Source organism: Pan paniscus, chromosome 8, assembly GCF_029289425.2.
Source record: "Pan paniscus chromosome 8, NHGRI_mPanPan1-v2.0_pri, whole genome shotgun sequence".
NCBI lineage: Eukaryota > Metazoa > Chordata > Mammalia > Primates > Hominidae > Pan > Pan paniscus.
The window spans coordinates 113,015,442-113,037,101 of NC_073257.2; the positions used below are offsets into that span (position 1 = coordinate 113,015,442).

Below are 21,660 nucleotides of genomic sequence, written 5' to 3' on the forward strand. Positions count from 1 at the left end.
AGGTGGAATGCAATCTGGTTGAATTCATTCAAACACTGTAGGAATTGCCTCTTTCGAACCCTGTAGGATTTTACTTCTTGACACATCTGTTTATTTAAAACCAAAGGGGTATGTTGAGGCATGGGCACCCTGGCAGCAGACCCCAAACCAACCCTCTTGACTTGTGCCTGCCTTTCAGGAAATGTTCCCTTCCTGAATTTGTCTAAGAAGGCTGAGTTGGGGGGTGGTTGCTGATTTTTATAACATATAGCCAGTTGTTCATAGGCCTGTGTTTTAAAGAAGGGCAAGCCTGAACTCACCGTCCTGCCTCAGGGCCTGGGCTCCATACCTGGGGAGTAGACAGTCTTCTACTTTCTAAAAAGCTGGACTTGAAATTTGGAGTAAATCTCCTGGTTGAGTGACAGGTGTTTCCCAGCTGAGCCCTTGGGGAGATTCTCCAGTTGGGCAGAGACATCCCTTCCTCAGACGCCTTGTGGGCTGGACTCCTTTGGCCCAGTTCAAAGTGAGGGGAGGGCTCCCAACAGGCCGGGAAGACAGTTGACTTCACCCTCCTTGGGTTTGTCTGTCTGTCCGTCTCTGGGAATGGTCGCTTCCTGTTTTCCCTTTTCCTTTTAAGCCTCTCCTTGTTCCCCTCTTCTCTCTCTTCATGAACTGCTCCGAGTCTTGGTCTCCGTCCCTCTATCTCTGGCTCCTGCATCAGTCTCGGCTTCTGGCCTTCCTCTCCCCCTCCCCTCCCCTCCCTCGCGCTGTCATTCACCCCGCTCCTCTCCGCGCACAGCCAATGGAGAGACCCGGTCGAAACCGCGAAGCTCTCTTGCACCGGGCTTTTTCGCCTGGTGATTGATGTCCCAGAGTCAACAGCGAGCGAGCAGCCGGAGCGGGGAAGCAGAAGCCAGAGAGGGGAAGAATACGGCGCCCCCTCTCTCCCTCCCCTCCGCCTTCTACTTTAGCCTTTCTGCGCACTTCGCTTCCAAGTCTCCGCGCAGCCAGGAGCCGCTGTTGCCTCCCAGCCCCTGCTAGCTGCCCCCCCGAGCCGAGCGCAGCGAGCGCCGCCGCCCGGGCCCCCCCGTGGGGCCAGGGCCAGCATGGAGCACCTGGGTCCGCACCACCTCCACCCGGGCCACGCAGAGCCCATTAGCTTCGGCATCGACCAGATCCTCAACAGCCCGGACCAGGGTGGCTGCATGGGGCCCGCCTCGCGCCTCCAGGACGGAGAATACGGCCTTGGCTGCTTGGTCGGAGGCGCCTACACTTACGGCGGCGGGGGCTCCGCGGCCGGGGCGGGGGCTGGAGGCGCGGGGGCCTATGGTACTGGAGGTCCCGGCGGCCCCGGAGGCCCGGCAGGCGGCGGCGGCGCCTGCAGCATGGGTCCTCTGACCGGCTCCTACAACGTGAACATGGCCTTGGCGGGCGGCCCCGGTCCTGGCGGCGGCGGCGGCAGCAGCGGCGGTGCCGGGGCACTCAGCGCTGCGGGGGTGATCCGGGTGCCGGCACACAGGCCGCTCGCCGGAGCCGTGGCCCACCCCCAGCCCCTGGCCACCGGCTTGCCCACCGTGCCCTCTGTGCCTGCCATGCCGGGCGTCAACAACCTCACTGGCCTCACCTTCCCCTGGATGGAGAGTAACCGCAGATACACAAAGGACAGGTTCACAGGTGAGTCCGGCCCGCGCGCTCCCCGCCTGGCCGCGGCCCGGGCTCCGTGCTACCCCTGCCCCGCCGGGTGGCTCCCCAAAGCCCGTTCTGCGAGCCAGGTCGCCCAGCTCTTCTTGGTGCTTCCCCCAAGTTGAGCCGCCCGCCCGATTCTATAACGCAGACTCGCCATGCTTGAAGAGTTCTCTCAGCCTGGACCCCTCTCTGTCTCCCGAAGGACCCCTGCTCGGAGGAGCTCTCCCTGGTCCCCTCTCGGGATCCACTAGCCGGGTCAGGCAGAGAGAAGGAGGCCATAGATTCAGGACCACCTTCTGCAGCTACTCTGGGCCTGGGAATCTTAGAGAAAGGGGTGCAACGTGAACAGTTTCTTCCGTCCTGGCTGCTGTTCTAGGACCCAGGAAGCGAGCCCCAGGATCAGACACAAAAAAAGAACAGGTTCCCCCACCTCCAGTCCCCTACACACATGCACTTCGCGCTCCTAGCTCCGGTGCCCGTGGTGCTGCGGGGCCAGTGGGGGCTCTGAGCCCCGGTAAATCAGCAGAACCAGTGGCCTTTTTTTTTTCCGGAGAGCAGGCTTCATCTGGGAGGATGGCAGCGGGGCATAGCCGCCCAGGACAGCTAGCTTTTCATTTTTGTTCTCTCCCGGCTGGGTGTCCTACCCCGGGCCCAGTCCTGTTATCTTGGGCACGAACAATGCACCGGTAGGCTGGTGATCGGTGGCGGGAAGACTACTCCCGGGACATTGGGTACTAAGTGGTGGCCGCTGCCGCCTTCTCTGCTGCTCGCTCCCGCCTTCCTCTGCTGGCCCTGGCTCCTTCTGCTCCCGTTTCCACTCCGGGCACTCAACTCTCCCTCTGGCGTGGATCCCTTCCCCCGTTCTCACTTTCTGCTCCCCTTAGGGTTCCCTGGATCCTAGACCACGATCCTTCCGTCCGGGCTGGGAAGCAGCCACAAATTGAGCCCAGGTTAGCCAGCCGATCTTAGAGAGAGGAGGCAGGAGGTACTGGCTGCTGCTGGCAGAGATGGGGCCTCCTGGGGGTCCCCCGGTTCAAGGGCCCAACAGTGAAAGGGGGGTTTACATAACTACTTGGGAGAAGCTGCTGAGAGCTAGATACTGGGCCAGGAGATTCCAAAGCACCCCTGGCTTCCTGCTTCTGTTCCAGGCAGCAGCACAGCCAGGGAAACTGCTTCTGCAGCTTCTTACCAGACTCTGGGGCCAGGACAGAAGTGGTGTGGAGGCTGGTGTCCAGAGGAAGAACAGTTGCTTGGGTCTAGGCCTCAGGAAGGGCCCTCCCTAGAGGGGTCCCAGTGCCCCCAACCTAAGTTTTTTCTGGCCTGGGGCAGCAGGGCCTGGTACCCATCCCATTCCCCACCCAGGCCAGGCCAGTCTTGAAGGGCCCTGCTGGAAACCCAGCCGGGAGTCCACTAATCCTGGGCCTCTGGTGAAAGGTACCCGGTTTAGGGCCTACCGCGGGGCCCTAATACTGTGTCAGGCATGAAGGCGGTTTCAGCGAGTGTATGGCTGTGGCCTTGTGTTGCTCTGTGTCCTGTGTGCTTGTCCCGTGCCTGTGCTTGTCTGGTCCTGTTTGGGTGTATAGATCTGTGAGTTTGCCCCCGTTGTACGTTGTGTTGGTGTGTGCTGCTGTGGATGGAGGCTCAGGTCGGCTTCCAGAGTCAGGCTCGGCCTCTTACTCTGAGCCTGAAGGCCTGGGGCTGACTGAGGGGACGGGAGCGTGACCATTAGCTCGCCTTAGACTGCCCCTGGAGGAGAGGCGGCAGGGAGGTGGTTGGGCTCGCGGGAGCCCGGGGCTAGGGAGGCCTCCGTGGTAGCGGCGACGGCGGCGTCGGACTGGCGGGCAGGAGGAGGCCGTTTCCCGCCGTGGGCTTGTCGCTGAGGGCTAACGGGAGGATCTCGGCCCTGCTCGTGGGGGTTCAGCTGCTGCGCTCGCTGACTCGCGGGGTGTTGGGCCTGGGACGCTTCCTGACGCTCTGCTGCTTGCCTCTGCCGTCTGTCTGTCTCCCGCTCCAGTGGCCCTCTCACCCTTCACTGTAACACGCCGTATAGGTCACCCCTATCAGAACCGGACGCCCCCCAAGAAGAAGAAGCCGCGCACGTCCTTCACACGCCTGCAGATCTGCGAGCTGGAGAAGCGCTTCCACCGCCAGAAGTACCTGGCCTCGGCCGAGCGCGCCGCCCTGGCCAAGGCGCTCAAAATGACCGATGCGCAGGTCAAAACCTGGTTCCAGAACCGGCGGACAAAGTGGAGGTGAGCAAGCGGGGCGGGCCGGCCGCCCGCGAGCGGCGTGGTCTCAGGCAGCTCTCGGTTCATTGGCCTCTCGTGGGGCGCACACACTTTTTCCGCTCGCGGTTTCTGATCCTTTCGGAGGAGCGAGCTCCCGCTAGGCTTGCGGGGAGCTGGAAGCAACCGAGGCCGATAGCTGGGATGGGGCTGAAGAGCCCTGGCTCTGTTTTACCGGAGGCTTCAGGGCTTTCTGGTTGGCACGCTCTCTGCCGGTGTAGACGCGGCAGGTCTATTCCGCCGCTTGGGCAAACAGGCGGGTTAGTGCACTCCACGCAGTCCAGGCTCCAGGGATCTGTGAGTCCTGGGGAGCTTTTTGTTTGCGCAAACTCTTGCTTATGGAATCCTGCTCTGTCCTGGAGACTGGATGCAGAACAGCCCGCACCTTGTTGCAGCGCTCCAGCCGGGCTCCCGGCAGACGGTCTGTGGCACCAGACCGCGGCCCTCCTGACGGTCTCCTCCCCCAGACACCCGGCCTTTGCGCAGCGGGTCCCTACCCTGGAAGGAGAAAATCAATCCGCGCCGGCTGCGGCGGGGTTTCGCGGGTCCCACTGAAAGGGGAATCAATTAGGAGCAGATGGGTGTGTGTGAGAAAGAGAATTTTCCTTCTCCCATAGCCACAACTCTAGTTACTACGCAATGGGCTTTTTGTTTTGTTTTGTTTTTTCACATTTACGCTCACGGACGTGAAGCGTCCCCAACACTCTCGAGCAGCCTCCCTCTCCGCGCGCACTGACGCTTTCTCCGGCTGCACCCTCTGGCACGCTGCACCCTCCCGCACATCTGGCCCTTGCCCGCCGGAGTTTCTCCCCTAGCTCAGGCCCTGTGGGGTAGCGCGGGAGAGTCTGGGCGAAGTCGGCGGCGCCGAGACGGGCGGGCCTTGGGGCAGGAGGAAGGAATTGGAGTTTCCTCTTTTTCTGAACGAAGGCGAGGAATCTGCCTGGGATTCCGCCTACGGGGCCACAAAGGAAGCCATGGCCCCACGATTCTACCACAACATTTCTGACGCTGGGAAAGGAGTGGGGGATGCGGCCTTAGACCTTGGAACGCTAAAGAGGGAGCCAGGGCTAGCTCGGGGGTTGGGGGGACTCCGGTTTCCAAGGCCTACTGAGGGCTGCTGGCCTAGGGGAGGAGAGGCAGCCTGGCAGGCCTCCCAGAGAGAGGGGCACAGAGAAAGAAAGAGGCAGGCAAAGAGAGAAACTGAAACACAACCAGTTTCAGAGGTGGAGAGGGATAGGGACCCCGCTCAAGGAAAAAAAAGGAGAAAAACAGGCAGCCTGCAGAAGTCTTATTTATGTATAATAAAGAAAAAGCAATGGATGACTGAAACCACCATTTTCTTTTCAAACAAATTCCTTTAATTCAGAGAGAACCAAGTGGGTGGGGAGGAGAGAAAACGAGAGATAAGACACAAAGCATAAAAGAGAAATATTCAGGCCGTTTGAAATGCAGGGGATAAGGGAAAGACGAAAGACGGAAAGATACACAGAGTCAAGAAAAGGCGGCCCAGAGCAGGTCAGCAGCCGCTGCTGGAAGAGGCCCTTGCAGGCTTCGCATGGCTTCATCGATCGCCTACAAATTGCTTCTGAAGGCCCCAGGGACTCCCATTAGGTCTGTCCACCTTAGAGACAGACGTTTGATCTCAGTTGACAGGGTGGAGGGGCAGCAGTAAATGGAATAAGTGAGTCATCGCCTCCCTGAACTGCCTCAGAGGAAGCCAGTGGGTCCAGCAGGAGCCCCCGTAGGGCACAGGGCTCCACACAGAAGGCCCAAGGCCTAGAAGACATTCGCAGAGAGAGGGAGGAAAGAGACGTCCCGCAGAGCAGATCGTAGCCGCTGGTCCTTGCCTCTCTGCCCTGGACTTGTGGGTAGGGTGAGGGCCCTCTGGCTTGGAATGGCACCTGGTCTCCCTCAGGGCCGGGGAGGGGGAGGCGAGATGCCATCCTACCCCGGCTGCCCCTCGTGAGGCCTCCGGGGTGTGGGCGCTGCGCGTGGATGCGAGTCCCAGCTGTTTGGGCCTCGCAGACTTTCCCACTGCTCCTCCTCTGGGATACCTTGGCTCCATCCGCTTTGGGGTTTCCAGTCTTTGTTGGAGTCAGGACTCTCAAAAGAAGGGAATGCGTTATAGGGGCCCAAACTGGATTTGGGGACTGCAAAGGCGAGCAGCGCTCGTTCAGTTTATCTCCTGGGAACTCACCAGGAGTTGGGCACACGCGGGAGCTGGGTTGGTGCTCCTGGCAGGTAACGGCTTGTTCCCGGTGCAGACGGCAGACTGCGGAGGAACGGGAGGCCGAGAGGCAGCAAGCGAACCGCATCCTCCTGCAGTTGCAGCAGGAGGCCTTCCAGAAGAGCCTGGCACAGCCGCTGCCCGCTGACCCTCTGTGCGTGCACAACTCGTCGCTCTTCGCCCTGCAGAATCTGCAGCCGTGGTCTGACGACTCGACCAAAATCACTAGCGTCACGTCGGTGGCGTCGGCCTGCGAGTGAGCCTGCCCATTCTGCCCTGTGGGACCCCAGGCCCACTCAGGGGTCACTGAGGCCTGAGACCCAGGACTCCTCCCCACCCTCCTGGCCTCAGACTGCACCCAGGAGGGGAACACTGCCCTCGCACGGCCCCGAAGGGCCCCCACATTTGTGCCGACACTGTTCTCCCTTCGGTGGAAGAGCTCAAGGGACAAGGACACGCGCCCCCCTCCCAGAGGCGTCCCGCACCTGTCTGAACTGTTAAGAAATCTGTTTTTGTTTATTTCATTTTATTCTAATTTTTAACGTGGGATTCAGAGAGAGGCAAGGGAGGTAAGGGAGGAGGAGCTTCTGGGGTCCCCAGGGCTGTCATCTGAATTTGCCCTGGGAAACCCCTTCTCTGTGACCCACTTCTCATCACACACATGGAAACCCATAGGCCCACACACAGGTGGTGTCACTGTCCCTCCTGGTGTCACCCCAGAGCCACACATGGGTATCTATGGGAGAGTGTCATCCAGACACAGGGTCACAGTGTTTACACTTTGGACCTTACGATCAGGCACAGGTCAGGGGTGACACAGACTCATCCTGAACAGCATGGCACTCCCTCCAGCACAAACACAAGGTCATGGCCACACTGTGACACACTACACCATACACAACAGCCAACAGCTACAACAGCCTCACTTGGTCTGCCAGGCCCCCACCACACATCCCAGCCCAATCCAGGTACGCACAGACAGGTTTTCACATAAATGCAGCCCATTTCTCCAGAACCCATTTGAGGGGTGGGGGGGTGTTAATTTATGCACTTATAAGGTGTTTTCTGTGTAACCATTTTATAAAGTGCTTGTGTAATTTATGTGAAAAAAATAAATAAAAGCCTCCGGATCCGGAGTCAGGGCTGCCTGCTCCTTGCGGACCCTAGCGTCCTTCAGCTACTTGGGTTTGGTGTGTGAGCTGATGCTTCGGGGGCAGCCCTTGGTACCTGAACTTGAGAGACATGTTGCAGGGCAGGACCCTAAGGCTCTGGAGAGAGGAAAGGAGGAGGACAGATGGAGAGAAGGCAGAGTTGAGGAGAGCAGGGAGAGCCAGGCTCTCCTGGGATTACCAGTGCCTGAGAGGATGTGGATTTCTTTGGATGTGAGAGTCGTGTGTGTGTGTGTGTGTGTGTGTGTGGTGTGTGTTTGTGATAATGTGAGCAATCAGCAATGCGAGCAAATAGTGAATATTTATAATGGTATTTAAGTGTATAATTGTGTTTGCAATTCTTGCGTGTAAATGCTTATTTCTGCTTAAGTTGCAAATCGAAACTATCATTGTATGCACAGGCTTGTAGTGGTGTGTGTGTAACCGTATGTGAATGTGACTGTTTCTTTTTGGGTAATTGTGTAATCAACCATTGTTTGTGATTATGTATGAATCGTGTTGATGTTTGGGAGAATATGTATTAGTTTCTCTTTGTAAATCTATTTTTCTGTGAAATGTGTGACTGCTTCTGAAGTGGATCATCTTGAATTTTATGGGTGTAATTGTGTGTGAGATGTAATCATGTGTGAGCTGTGCATTTTCCCTGTATTTACTTGTGTGTGACAGAATGTAATTGGGGGAGTAAAGGTAGTGGGGAGTGTGGATCACTGTGGGAGACCATCACTGCAAGTGGGTGGGTATGGTTCTGTATGAGTGTGTGTAATTGTGTGCTGATGGTGTATGTGTTGGTAGGAGTCTGTTGTGTGATACGCAGACACATTGTGGCGGGACCAACATCTGCTGAAGTTCTGGGGCTCTAGACGCTTACCCAGCAAGCTGCAGAGACTGAGGCACATTGAATCAGAAATTAGGGCCAGAATCCTCTCAGGTGCTGTAAGTGGGACCTACCAGTTCCCAGCACTAGCCTGGCCTAGGAGAGATCTAAAGAATTGACTTTCTGGGAACTTCCAGGAGCCCTCCAGACCACCCTTGCCAGACCTGCAGCCACAGTACACATGCACACAGGCATAACAGCCAGTCCCCAGCCTATTCGAATTATCCTAGACAAGACTGACTTGGGTCTGCTTTTCTGGAAGAAGCTGTGTGGTGGAGGATCTACAGAACTCATCACCCTAGGGGTGAGTTGAAATGGAGGGTAAGAGGCTTTTTCTCTGGGATGGGAGAGTGAGAGAACTTTCCAGCTGGAAAGTGGAAGTTCGTGGTGTGGGGGTCACTGGAAGCTCTGCAGAAGTGTTTGCGGGATACTGAGGGTGGGGAGCCACCCTAACTGTCAGAACCACTGTCCCCCAACCCTGCCCCTGCCCGGCAGCCATGGGGGCTGTGACACAGGTCGTGAGCACAGCAACTTCCCACCCCAGCAAGCCCATGGGGGAAGTTCGGCTGAGTGGAGGGTGGGCTTGGTCATCCAACCCCTCATCTGGGGTCCTCTGGGATATCCGCATGAGAGGGGGCTTCTGTCACTCACTTTGTGTAGACATGAAGAAAAGAGAAAAAGAGGGGAGGGTTCAGGGTCCGAAGACAGCAGCCAGCCTTTCCGCCCCATCCCCACAGGCCCGCGGAGTGCTCAGGTTGGGCCCTGAGGAGCTGTGTGGAGCGTAGTGAGCAGGTTCTGGCGGCAGCGCCGGGTCTGCTGCAGGTCTCCCGCATTCACCGGCTGTGGCACCCAGCGCCAGGCCGCGCAAAATCCAGAAATAGCCTCCAGCACCTCAGAAGTCGTCTCCCTCTACCTGGGCAGGTCTGCTGTCCCCTCTGCTCCCGCAGGACTGGAGCCACCGAGCTCGCGCCTTCTTCTCGGGGTGCGATTTCTCTCCTCTTTTGGACTCAAGATCAATGCTTCCCGGCCGGCGCAGATCACACAGCAGGACCCCAGGGGAGACTGTGGCCTTCTTCCCGCCTCCCAATTCCCCAAGACCGCCTCTAGAGGCTGCTGTGTCCGGAGAACTCCGAGCATTTTCTGGACACAGATTGCCTAACAGAGGAACAGGGGGTTAGGTGGGGGAGCGGCTGGCCGGCCCAAACACAGCAGCCCCAAGCTGGCTCCCAAGCCTGGGCTCTCCACCCCCGCTCCCATCCTCTCTTGAGCAAAGTTAGGCCCAACACCCCTGTCCCCCAAAACACCTCCTACCCTCCCTCCCCCCCAGCCCCCATCTTCAGGAACATCACAGGGCTCACACTCACTAACCGCGGAGAGCACATGCAGGCCGGAGCCCTCAGCCCGGCAGCTCTCGGACCCTGCCCAGCTCGACGCGGACTCATGCAGAAGAGGACATTCCGCAGGTCGGTACAATCCCAGCGCTGGGGCCTGGGGCGTCCGGGGGGCGGCCTTTGAGCTTCCCGGATACCGCTCGCCTGCTCCCGGAGCTGTTCGGCCGCCGGCTGCCCGGGTCGTGCACTTTCAGTAGGGCCCCGCTGACGCTCCTGCCCTTGGGCTAGGCCTCCCGGGGGTGCCAGACTCCTGGGGACGCTGGGACCCGCGGCGCGGCGGGACACGCAGGACTCCCGCCTCTCCGCCCGGAATTCGTTGAGACGGAATTTCAGCGGATCCCGCGTCCGCCGAGCGCCGCGGCCAGGGAGAAAGGCCGGTGTGGCGGCTGGACCCGCAAACTCCGTCCCAAGTGGGGCGGAGGCTGGAGGGGAGGGGGGCTGCGAGGGTCACAGTCAAGGCCAACTACTCACAACAGAAAGCTCGAAACTCTCCCTCTACCTCCCCTGCCGGAAATGACCCGTCTCTGTTCAAAAATAGAAAAAGAACGATCGGAATAATTGTGTGCAGAGGTGCCGGGAGAGAAGGGGAATTAACAAACCTGCCTGCGCAGAAAGGTCTGCTTCCTTCTTTGGCTTGAGAACCGACAGCAATCACCCAATTCCTGCGGCCAGCGAGGCCTGCCCCTCAGATCTGGCCCTCTGGCTGAGTGGGTGGCGGCCTGAGGGGCCCCAGGAACCCAGGCAGGGATGGGGTCCTAGAGGCCCTGTGCAGTGCGGTGGGTGGCACACAGAGAATCTGGCTCAACCTGTTAACTATAATAGCGGCTTTGTGTGGCCGCATCTGTGCTTGGGGGCTGTGTGGCACCTCCTGAGCACTGACTGCCCTGTCGTGGCTCCACTACCAGGCAGTTGTGGGGTTTGCCCTGGGCACAGGACTCAGATGGGTGCCGTGCTTGTGGGGCGAGTGACTCGCAGGTGGGCAAGGTAGGTTTCAGGTGCTTGAGACAACTAAGTAAGGACCTCTAGCCAGCTGAAGCAGCTGGGACTCAGCAGCCAGGCTGCAGGGCAACCGGGAGGCTGCGGCCTTGGGGCTGCCCTGAGGGCCCTTCAGCTCAGGTGCCAGAGGAGACCTCCTCCCTCATGCTTTACTCCTTCTGCTGCCCTCATGCCCACTTTCACACGTATGTGTCACTCCCACACAGCCCCCCAGTCCTGCTCCCTACCAGGGCCCCCAGACCCTCCAGATCAGCTCAGAGTTTGAAGTCCCACAGCCAGGGTGTTGCCAAGCAACTGGCAGGAGCTGCCACCACGTTCCCTGCGTGGCTCAAAAGGGCCCATCCAATGCCTTCTGCCCCCATTCAGCTCTGGCCTGGTTGGCCCAGGGAGGCCCCTCCCACCCCGGAACCCTCACCTGGATTTCTTATCCTGGAGAATCTGATAGGAACAGGCTGAGCAGAGGCTGGAGTCAGGTCAGGTTTTCCAAGGAGCTCAGAGCAGACTCCAAAGACTGTGCATGATAGGGGTGAGGGGTGGCAGGTTGGGGTGTGAGGAAGGGCTGGGTGAGTTCCAGGGAGTGATGGGGTACCTACATTTTGTTGAGGGGTGGGTACAATTCACATGCCCCCACCCACAGCCTGCATTGCTGGGTACAACCTCACATACCTCCTTCAACTATGCAACAATCAGGGTGTGCAGTGTTACACGAGGGGAGCTACAGGTGTGCTGTGCCAGGCACGCACAGAGCCTGCACTGCTGGTGCAAGCTCACACCCGACCAAGCCACCTCCTGTAAGTGGTTACCCCTGGACACCCCTCCTCTCCTTCCCTCCTCCCCCAGCCCCTACAGAGGAGGATCTAACTCCATTCCCAGCTGGCCTGGGGGTGGGGGTTGTCTTAGGAGCTGGCTTCAGGTTCCAGCCCTGCAGTTCGGGTGGTAAGGGAACCCCATGTGCCTAAGGCTGAGCTTGGGGATAGCAGCGGCCACCTTAGATACTGGCTGAGGACCCTAGCAAGGCCCAGAAGGTCCAGCGGCCGCCACTGCCTGCCCAGAGCCTGGGGAAATCTGGCCTTCTTGTGTGCGAGAATATTGTGAGGGGTGCGGGGGCCCCCTGCCACTGTGTGCCTCCTTGGGGAAAGGCTTTGGTGGGAGCTGCTCCTGCCCCTCCTGTTTTATGCCCTACGGACCCAGAACCCACATTTCTTTGGTTGCTGCGAGAAGAGCCAAAAGACCCAAAAGCTGGAGGCCGCGGCCGTGATTCAGCAGCCACCCAGAAGTGGGAGCTGGACCTGGGACTTGGTCACAGAAACCCAGAACGAGTGAGTTCTGGGCGCCCTCTAGGGGCCGCGCGTGGCAAGGCACTTCGAGCCGAGGCTCTGGGAGCTTGTATTCTCCGTGGCACCCTCGGAAATGCAGGGGTGGCTGTTACTGACTAGGTTGGAATGATAATCACACTAGCGAGCAATGTTATGGAGCATATGCTGGTGCCAGGCACTGTACTATGCTTTAAGAGTACTAATTCATGCCTAGCAACTACCTTATGAGGTAGTGGTATTTTTATCCCTGCTTTATACATAACGAAAATTGAAGTTTAAAGAGACTAAGCAGGGGCCAGGCGCGGTGGCTCACGCCTGTAATCTCAGCAGTTTGGGAGGCCGAGGCGGGCGGATCACTTGAGGTCAGGAGTTCGTGATCAGCCTGGCCAACATGGTGAAACCCCGTTTCTACTAAAAATACAAAAATTAGCCGGACGTGGCGGCGGGCGCCTGTAATCCCAGGTACTCCAGAGGCTGAGGCAGGAGAATCGCCTGAACCAGGGAGGCGGAGGTTGAGCAGCTTGCCTGAGAGCCCGCGGCTGGTAAACAGTGAGGCCAGCATTCCAACCATGGGGTCTAACTCTAGAGCCACGGTCTTTGAGAGGGATGGCCGAGTCCTGGAGTATCATGGAATTAGTGAGAATTGGAGATGAGACCCTACCAGACTCCTGTCAGATTTGGCTTTATGGAGGGAGCTCTTAGTCTAGAGGGGGGCTGGGTGTTTGTCCTCTAGAGCTCTGGGAAAATCGCCTTCAGTCCCATCCAGTCTACTGGAACCTTCCTCCCCGTGAGGCGCCTGGCTTCCAGGCCCCACTCTGCCAGGCCTCTGTGGCCGCCCCCTCTTCCCCCGCACTGACTGCAAGCGCACACTCTACGTCTTCCCAGCAGGGCTTGAAGCCTTGTGGGATTGGAAGGGGGTTCCGTGCACTTTCACCTCTTCCCCTCCCTTCTCTGGGTCAAGAAAATGGAAGGACTCAAACTGACAGAAAGTTAAAAATAGAAGCCAATGAATCACACTTTATTAGACAAAGGAACAGAGAACCAGAAAGGAAAATCCTTCCTCTCCTTGTCCATCTGCTCTGTGGATTGGAGGATCGGGGAGTGAGCTGAGGTGGGTAGGAGAGTGAGACTTGAAGGTCAGGGAGTTACCAGAGGTTTTCTTGGTGACCTCTTAGTAAGATTCAATCAAACTATAAAAAGAAAGAGCATGGCAGGCCAGGCGTGGTGGCTCACACTTAGAGTCCCAGCACTTTGGGAGGCCAAGGTGGGAGGATCGCTTGAGCCCAGGAGTTCGAGACCAGCCTGGGCAACATGATGAGACCCCCCCAGCTATATATTTAGGCCGGGCATGGTGGCACACGGCTGTAGTCCTAGCTACTCCGAAGGCTGAGGTGGGAGGATTGCCTGAGCCTGGGAGGTCAAGGCTGCAATGAACTGTGATAGTGACAGTACACTCCAGCCTGGGTGACAGAGTGAGACCTTGTCAGAAAGAAAGAAGAAAGAAAGAAAGAAAGAAAGAAAGAAAGAAAGAAAGAAAGAAAGAAAGAAAGAAAGAAAAAAGAAAGAAAGAAAGAAAGAAAGAAAGAACCGAGCGGGCGAGCTTGGCCTTGCCTCCTTCCCTCACCTTCTACACGATACGGGAGGTGGGGGTAGGGGAACATCCCTGGAAGGCTCTTTTGTATGCTATATAAGGTGTATTCATTTATATACAAATAGCCCCTGCCAGTGTCTTAAACTTTTGTGTGTACAAAAATCATCCAAGGATCTTGTTAAAATGTGGATTCTCATTCATTAGATCTTGATGGGGCCTGATGAGATGAATCTTGATGAGATTGCACATTTAGAATAATCTTTTGGTAATGTTGACACTGCTTCAGGCATCAAGGTCTTAAACTACTTCCCCACATCTAAGATCTAATCCTAGGGTTTTAAAGTTGCCTGCCAAACATGACTTGTAATCTTGTTTTATTTGCTTAAGAGCATTTTTCCATTTTATTTAAAGAAATGAAAAATAGGGACACAAATAATATCCCCTTCTGATAGGCTGCTTTGGCTTTTCTTTTTCCCAGAGCATTGATAAGACATTTTAGAATGCACTGTCCACATGCCACAGGCCTCACCAATCCCAGTGTTTTATGTCCTGCTATTTTCCGTGTTCCTGGCATTGCTCCTCTGATGCCAGGTCCCCTCTCCTTCTGCACCTGCCCTCTTCCAAAAACCCTCTTTCAGTCCCAAGCAGCTGTTGAAGTGTCTTTGAAGATCAGCCTAAATGTTAAGCCTGGCTTCTCTGCTGTCCAGCCTCGAGTAAGTTCATTAAGTTTTAGGATCTTGCAATTTCCTTGCCCATATTACAGGACCAACCTGTAATTAACCTGGATTAAGGGGATTAAGGAGATAACTCAGGTAAAAGCACTTGGCTCTTCACAGATGCTCCAGGAATGGCATAGAGCACCCCAAGGTGTTGTGGCCTGGGTTTTCCACACTCAGGACTTCCTGGGGCCCTCAGGGTGAGTCCTACAAATCTCAGGGGCTCTACCCTCCGCACCTCATTCCCAGACCCTCAATTTCTGGAGGGAAGTTGAGGGGCAGCTTTCCCTTACCTTTGGCCTAGGGAATCTCAGGATCACATGCAATCACCTTGTTCCCAGGTGGCCACACCTGATTGCACAGACTGGGGAGGCCTGTCCAACAGGTTCATAGGAAAATGCATAGGGGTTTCATGGTCCCTCACCATTCACTTGCTGTCAGAGAAAATCGGCCCCCGCACATTGGCACACCTGTTCGCAAGCCCAGCCATGAAAGCTCACAGACACACAGTTGTATTCTTGTACCCATTTTGGGAATCAGAGGCTTCACATCTGCAGGCTTTGACTTCTCTCCCTTTCCCATCTCAGGCCAGAAATTGGGTGCAGCGCAGCGGTGGTATGGTTATTGTGATTATTGCCCTGGGGCGAATTCTGCAGAGGAGTGGGCAAAAGAATATGGAGGAACCAATTTATTAACCCCATAGAAGCCCCAAGGTTTCCAGTGCCTGTGGGACTCCATTCAGCCTGGACTCTGCAAGACTGGCTTCTCTCCCTCCATGTAAAGTCGAGCAGGGGGATGGGAGTGTCTGGGTGGGGGATGGGCTGAAGAAACAGATCTTTGGAAGGCCTGGAGTCTTTGCTTGCACTAAATGAGCAGAACCTTCAGTTCCAGGGAGGCGCCCCTAGCCATCCCTGAGCCTTCCGCCCTGGGGTGGGTTGTACTGTCCCCTCCACAGAGCAGCCTGATGTCCTGGCTTGTCTTGGGGTGTCACCTCCAGAAGAAGCCAAGCACAAACGTTCACAGAGATCCACTGAGCTCCTGAGCTGCCAAGGGACACCTGCATGGAGGTGCCAGGCCATGCGCTGGAGACAGCCCGTAAGTGAGAAAAACTCGCTTCCCTCCAGCCTCACTGTGCCCAGGCCGCTCTGTGCCCTGCGGCAAGCTGGTGGGGGGTGGGGGGAGGGCTTGTTAGTAAATGACCCAGAAGCGCCCCACCCCACACCCCACCACAAGGACTTGTCCGGGCCGGGCTAGATGCCGAGATGTAATTCACCAATTTGTGAAAAGACGAGAAATCTGCTCTCATTTTGAAGCGCAGCCCCACCGGCATCCAGGAGGCCGAATATAAACCTCTTCCGGAGGGCAGGGACATCTTGCACCGTCGCCCTCCAAATGTGGCCCTCTAGGGTGTGGAAGAGCGCGGCAGGGGTGCAGGGAAAAACACACAGCCCGTAGCCATCTGTTTGGCTCTGACGAGTCCCCAGACTCGAGCCTCCAGTCAGCTCGGACTCCAGACCAGGGCTCCGCGAGGGGTGGTGCGACTCTAACCCCACGGTCGCCACAGCAGCTGGAGAATTCGGCCAAACCTGACTCTTTCTCCAGGGGCGAGGGCTCCGCCAGACGGCGTGGACAAGGAACCGGCCCCGCCGCGCTTTCCTGGACTGCGGAGGCGGCCTGAGAGGTGGTGTCCCCGTCCCTGGCAGAGAGGGGCTGTCTCTTGATTCCTGAGCTTCAGGGCCACATGTCTCAGGCGGGTTGAGCCTCGATGATGTCTGCCGTTGGGTTCGCTTGTGGACGATCCCTTCCTGGGACCCCAGACCCGGGCCACGGCCTCCAGGACGCCTGGGTCTTGCACCCCTTGCTTTTCCCGACGGGCTCCCGGAGTCTCATTTCTAGAATGAGGTGGGAGACCTCGTGACTGCGCGGAGGCCGCCCCAGGGCTCCGAGGGCACCGCACAGGGCACCAGGCCCTTCCCAGCTCAACCCGGGCCCGTGGCGGTAGTGAATTGGCGCCTGACGATTGCGCGGCAGAGGCTGGCGAGCAGCGCTGGGCTGAAGCCGACCCGGCACCGCGCGGCGCCCGGATCCGGACCTGCCAGCAGCAGAAGGGCAGGCGCTAGGAAAAGCGTGAAAAGGGCTGGGTCCTTTGGGTCAGGATTTGCCCTGCGACCGGAGGATGGGGCGCACGATTCCAAGGCGCGGACTTCGAAGGGGAGAACCTGGAAGGAGAAACACACACTCCCCCTGCCATCCCCCTGGAGTTCTCTTGCCCAGCTCGCAGCCTCCCTGAAGGATCGGGGCAAGGGTAAGGCCATGAGAGCTCAGGTGCTGTTAATTTCCGTTGAGGAGAAGCACCCTGGGGTCCCTGTCACTTGGAAATTCCCTGTGGCAGTGCTGTAAGCTTCATCACAGTCGGCCCTGCAACTCCCTCTGCACATCTTTGGAATCTCCAGGAGTTAGGGGGCGGGGCGAGGAGCTAACCCAGCCCTGGCTCCTCCTCCCCAGGGAGCCGAAACTTCTATACTTCTCTGACTTTATGGTCCTTGGAGGCAGGGTAGGGGTTCAGGGGGCTGATTCCTTTGGATTTCTGGGCGACTGGTCTGGCAAGTCAATAACCACCCCAGTTGTCCTGACAAACGGGTCTTCTTTGTGATCAGAGTCCATAAAATGGGCCTGTAGGAAACAGTGTCCCCTCCAACCAATACGGAGCCAGAAGCCCTCTCCTCTGTATAAGGTTTAGAGAGTGCTTCTCCACCCTGGACTGCAGAGAATACTCTCCTCCCTTGAGTCTTTAATTTTCTGCAGTCCCTCGGTGTGTGGAGTCTGAGTCCAGCTAACCCGAGAAGAAAAATGCACTGATTCCAGGGATATTCGGTAGTTTACAGGATCAATAGGAAGGCTGAGGAATTAAGGAACATCAGTTTCAGGAAACACAGGAATGCTTCGTTAAGGCACTGCTGCTAGCACCACAGTGGCTAGACTCCGGCATGAACATCACTGAGAGTAATTTCCCAACTTTTCCTCCATCTTCACTTCACTCCCTCAAGATTCAAAACTCATGGAGTATCATTTAACGATACTAAGAGTAGGACATGTGTCCAGGCACTAGTTGTCAGAGATGGGAGGGAAGAGCATAGTCCCTTAGACTTCCATATTAAAAGCTAAAACTGTTCCACCAATATTTACCCTGTTTGAGGACAGTCTCCCTATCAGGAAGTGTTCAGATGCTAGGTTAAAAAAGGGTGGGGGGACCCACTCAAGGGGACCCACCCCTTTGGCTGCCCAATATCCACATATGCCTTTCTTCCTAAATTTACAGGCTTTTCCTCCACAAAATGCTCCCACCTAACATGTTACTGTCACTCATGACAGAAAATATATTCAACTTTCCTGACAATCCAAAGCCTCATAGCTCTAAGTTCAATACCTTTGTTCTCTTCCTTCTCTAGTTCTGTTGGAATCTGGTCTCAATATTGTGCAACTTGTGGATTAGACTAAATTGTAAAGCTAATAATCATCACACATAATAATATAGTAGTGGCCAGGCATGGTGGCTCATGCTTGTAATCCCAGCACTTTGGGAGGCTGAGGCGGGCGGATCATTTGAGGACAGGAGTTCGAGACCAGCCTGGTGAACATGGTGAAATCCTGTCTCTACTTAAAATACAAAAAAAAAAATTAACCGAATGTGGTGGCAGTTGCCTGTAATCCCAGCTACTCGGGAGGCTGAGGCAGGAGAATTGCTTGAACCCAGGAGGCGGAGGTTGCAGTGAGCTGGGATCATGCCATTGCAATCCAGCCTGGGCAACAAGAGTGAAACTCCATCTCAAAAAAAAAAAATAGTAATAATAATAATAATAATAATACAATTACAAGGGAATAAGAATGGAAGAAAATGCATGAAGTTAAAATATAGACTGTCTAATATGACAACAGGTCAGGACATAAAAACCATTGTCTTTTTTTTTGCATATTTCATATTCATGACGTAAAAACCATTGTCTTTTTTTTTGCATATTTCGTATTCATGACATCCCTCCTCCCTTTTCCATTCTGTTTCTTTTGCCTTCAGGCAGCACCTGGGCTGGTTTGGGTTCTTTATCCTGGAGAGAGCCAAGCCTTTGTTCCTGAGGGATCTGAGCCCTTGATGGTCCTGCCTAGAAAGGGCTGTCGTGGTCTTCCATTAACTTTTACCCCTGGACATAACAGCACTACAAGGGACCCCAAGGGAGCCCTGTGATTCCATGAATACTCCTTTTTGCCCCATTGTATAGGAAAAAATTCTACTTGAACTTGCTACCGCTCTAGCCAATTCCATAGTCTCCTTTCACCTTGCTCATCCATTGACAGGAGCAACCAGAAGTGACCAGGTAAGAATTTATGCTCCCATTTCAGTGAAAACATTGTTTCTCTTGGTGGGAACTTTCTTCTCTTGGGGACTCTAACTCTAATATAGTAGAAACAAGAGTCACAGAAAGTGAGGGTGTCACTGGGGACTTGTAGAAGGTATTGCCCTCTCTTTTTGGGGTCATACAATCAGGCTATGGGGGAAATAGCAGCAAATATTAAGTACCAGCTCATAGCATATGTTTCATCCTGAAGTACTGCACCACACTACCATAAAGGACAAACCAGGCTGTTCTAATAACACAGAATACAGTGGCTCAAACAAGATATAAATTATTTTTTCTCTTGCATCCAGGAAAGACAGATAGCTCTGCTCTGTGAAGGCATCGGGAGGCCCAGGCTAGTGAGGAAGCTTTGCCATTCTCCGCAGCCACCTTCCAAACTTGTGTCAATCCTTGACAGAGGAAGGAAAGGGGGCAGCAACTCCAAGGCAAGCTCTTTAAGAAGATGACTGCAAAGTTGTGCATATTTCACTTACATTCCTTTGAGAAGAGCTAGCTGCAAGGGAGGCTGGGAAATGTAGGCTCTAGGTGAATCTAGTGGATATTAGCCCATTGTTAAAACTGCAAAATGTATTCTTGTCAACAGCAATGTTGTGTGGAAAACTAGACAATTATAAGGCCTTGAATGAATGTATTAGCTGAAGCTTGATGCTCAGAAAAGGCATATACAAGCCTACCACCAGATACCTCATTAGTGCCGCTGGCGTTATGGTATAGAGGCACCAGTGAGGTATCTTGTGGTAAGTTTCTACACAGTAGGGGCCTTGAAGCTGATCCCAGTTGCTGGCAAATTGGTTAATTTTGCAGTAAGCTTAGACTTGGGAGATGTTGAGGTTATTCACAGCTTTCTTTCTTCTTGATCTTGGGCCCATTTATTTAACAGCACATTGAGCAGGACTTGCAGTGCCTGGGAATGAGACTGACTGAGATCCAGAGTAGGTTATCTTGTCCACTTGATTTTGAAAAACCATTTATTTATTTATTTTTTGAGATGAGGTCTCACTCTTCACCTAGGCTGGAGTGCAGTGGCAGGATCATGGCTCACTGCAGCCTCAACCTCCTGGGCTTAAGCAATCCTCCCACCTCAGCCTCCCAAGTAGCTGGGACTACAGTTGCACACCACCAAACCCGCCTTTTTTTTTGGTAGAGATAAAGTTTGCCATGTTGCCCCAACTCCTGGGCTCAAGTGATCTGCCCACCTTGGCCTCCCAAAGTGCTAGGATTACAAGCCTGAGCCACTGTGCCTGGCTGAAAAACCTTTTAAATCAGGTATTTTTGGTGATCATTTTCATAAAACAGAAATATTTTTACACTCTATGTCCATCCCAAAAGATTATTCTTTATACTTTTTCCCACCATGTCCTTTACCCAGACCTGTGGCCTGCAGTGAACAGTCTACTAAAGCACTTTTTAGGGGTTTTGTTATTGCCTTGACCAAAGTATTTTTCAAGTTTTTTGAGAAGGAGACATCTTCTGGGATCCCTTCCAGAGACATTGTGGCTGGGTGAAGTGGCCCATGATAAATCCTCTCCAGTGTTCCTGTCTTCAGAAATTTTCAGCCAGGCATGGTGGCTCATGCCTGTAATCCCAGCACTTTGGGAAGTCGAGGTAGGTGGATCACAAGGTCAGGAGTTCAAGACCAGCCTGGCCAACATGGTGAAACCCCATCTCTACTAAAAATACAAAAATCTGCCTGGCATGGTGGTGCATATCTCTAATCCAATCTACTCGGGAGGCTGAGGCAGGAGAATTGCTTGAACCCAGGAGGCGGAGGTTGCAGTGAGCTGAGATCGCGCCACTGCACTCCAGCCTGGGGGACAAGACTCCGTTTCTGAAAAAATAAAAAACAACAAACAAACAAACAAACAAACAAAAACTTTTCAGGTTCCTTTCAGGGTATACTGTTTCTGACATTGTAACTTTAGATCAGGCTGATTTTAATGATGTAAGGGCACTTATCAAAGACTCTGAAGTTGGTGTTTTAGTTTGAGCACCTGGGAGTCCAGGTTTCTTTCATTTATCTGCTCCTTCAAACAGAACCACCTCCAGATGCTAGAACCAACCTTAGACTCTTTGGCAGGTGCTCCTACATATGAAATTCAGTGAAAATTAAAATTTGTCGCCTTCCCCGTTCCTGTTTTAAAGACCTGAATTGTTTTGATATGGGGGACTTTTCTTCTCAGGCTTGCTTTTCCAGTTGGCATGCTGGGATTTGGTAAGTTTGAAGAACATGTTGGGTTGGAGGGTGGGGCATGAGGATAAATGATGTCCCCTTGCAAGGGCACTCCAGAAAAAGTCACAGCCTTATCAGACAAGCGAAGAGCATTGTCCAACATGGGGAGAAGTTGCATAAGCTTGTAAGGGAAGCTCAGTGACAGGGGGGCCTGAGTTAGTCTGAATCTTCTGGACATCCCTTATATATCCCCAGCCCAATTCTCGAGGTCCTGCTTTTTTCTAATCCATGTTCTAATTTGATAGGACTGTGATTTGTCTAACATTTAGTCCAAGAGCCATTAGGGTCAGATTTCAAGATTGGTTTTCATTTACGTCAGCCCTGATGCTACAAGAGATAAGGTCTAGTTTCAGCCATGATTGAAAGTCCATGGGTTTAATTCATTACTTTGAGCTAATGTAGAGTTTGAGCTTGTTATCCAATTTCTATAAGCTGTCCTATAGCATTAGAAGCAGCACTCTAATCCAAGATGGTCTCCCAAAGCGTGGTCCTCAGTGGACATGTCGTTTTATTTTACCTATTTATTTATTTAGAGACAAAGTCTAGCTCTCTCAACCAGGCTGGGGTGCAGTGGAGTGCAGTAGCATGATTACAGCTCAGTAAATCCTTGAACTCCTGGGCTCAAGGGATCCTCCTGCCTCAGCCTCGTGTCTGTAGCCTGGGACTACAGGCATGCGCCACTACACCCAGCTAATTTTTTAGAAAATTTTATTTGTAGAAACAGAGTCTCACCATCTTGCCCAGGCTGGTCTCAGACTCCTGGGCTCAGACTCCTGCCTCAGCCTCCC

General features: G+C 54.6%; 1 protein-coding gene and 1 long non-coding RNA gene across 3 annotated transcripts in view; one reads left to right on the forward strand and one right to left on the reverse strand.

The window, feature by feature from the left end:
* LOC130540559 (uncharacterized) overlaps positions 1–733 on the reverse strand; it is a 42,453-nt gene extending 41,720 nt beyond the window's left edge. Inside the window, exon 1 of the long non-coding RNA XR_008954555.2 lies at positions 300–733. This is a non-coding gene — a long non-coding RNA (uncharacterized LOC130540559). The remainder of the gene's footprint in view (positions 1–299) is intronic.
* A 109-nt stretch (positions 734–842) lies between these two features.
* On the forward strand, positions 843–7,313 carry TLX1 (T cell leukemia homeobox 1). 2 transcript variants are annotated; one of them, XM_057298989.1, is made up of 3 exons: positions 843–1,653; positions 3,716–3,917; positions 6,192–7,313. In XM_057298989.1, the coding sequence occupies exons 1-3, from the start codon at positions 1,086–1,088 to the stop codon at positions 6,193–6,195; spliced, it is 774 nt and encodes a 257-aa protein (XP_057154972.1). In that variant the 5' UTR covers positions 843–1,085; the 3' UTR covers positions 6,196–7,313. The 2 variants fall into 2 exon arrangements, with proteins under 2 accessions (XP_057154972.1, XP_003825535.1); XM_003825487.4 differs by having other exon boundaries at positions 6,215–7,313.
* Positions 7,314–21,660: the final 14,347 nt, after the last annotated feature.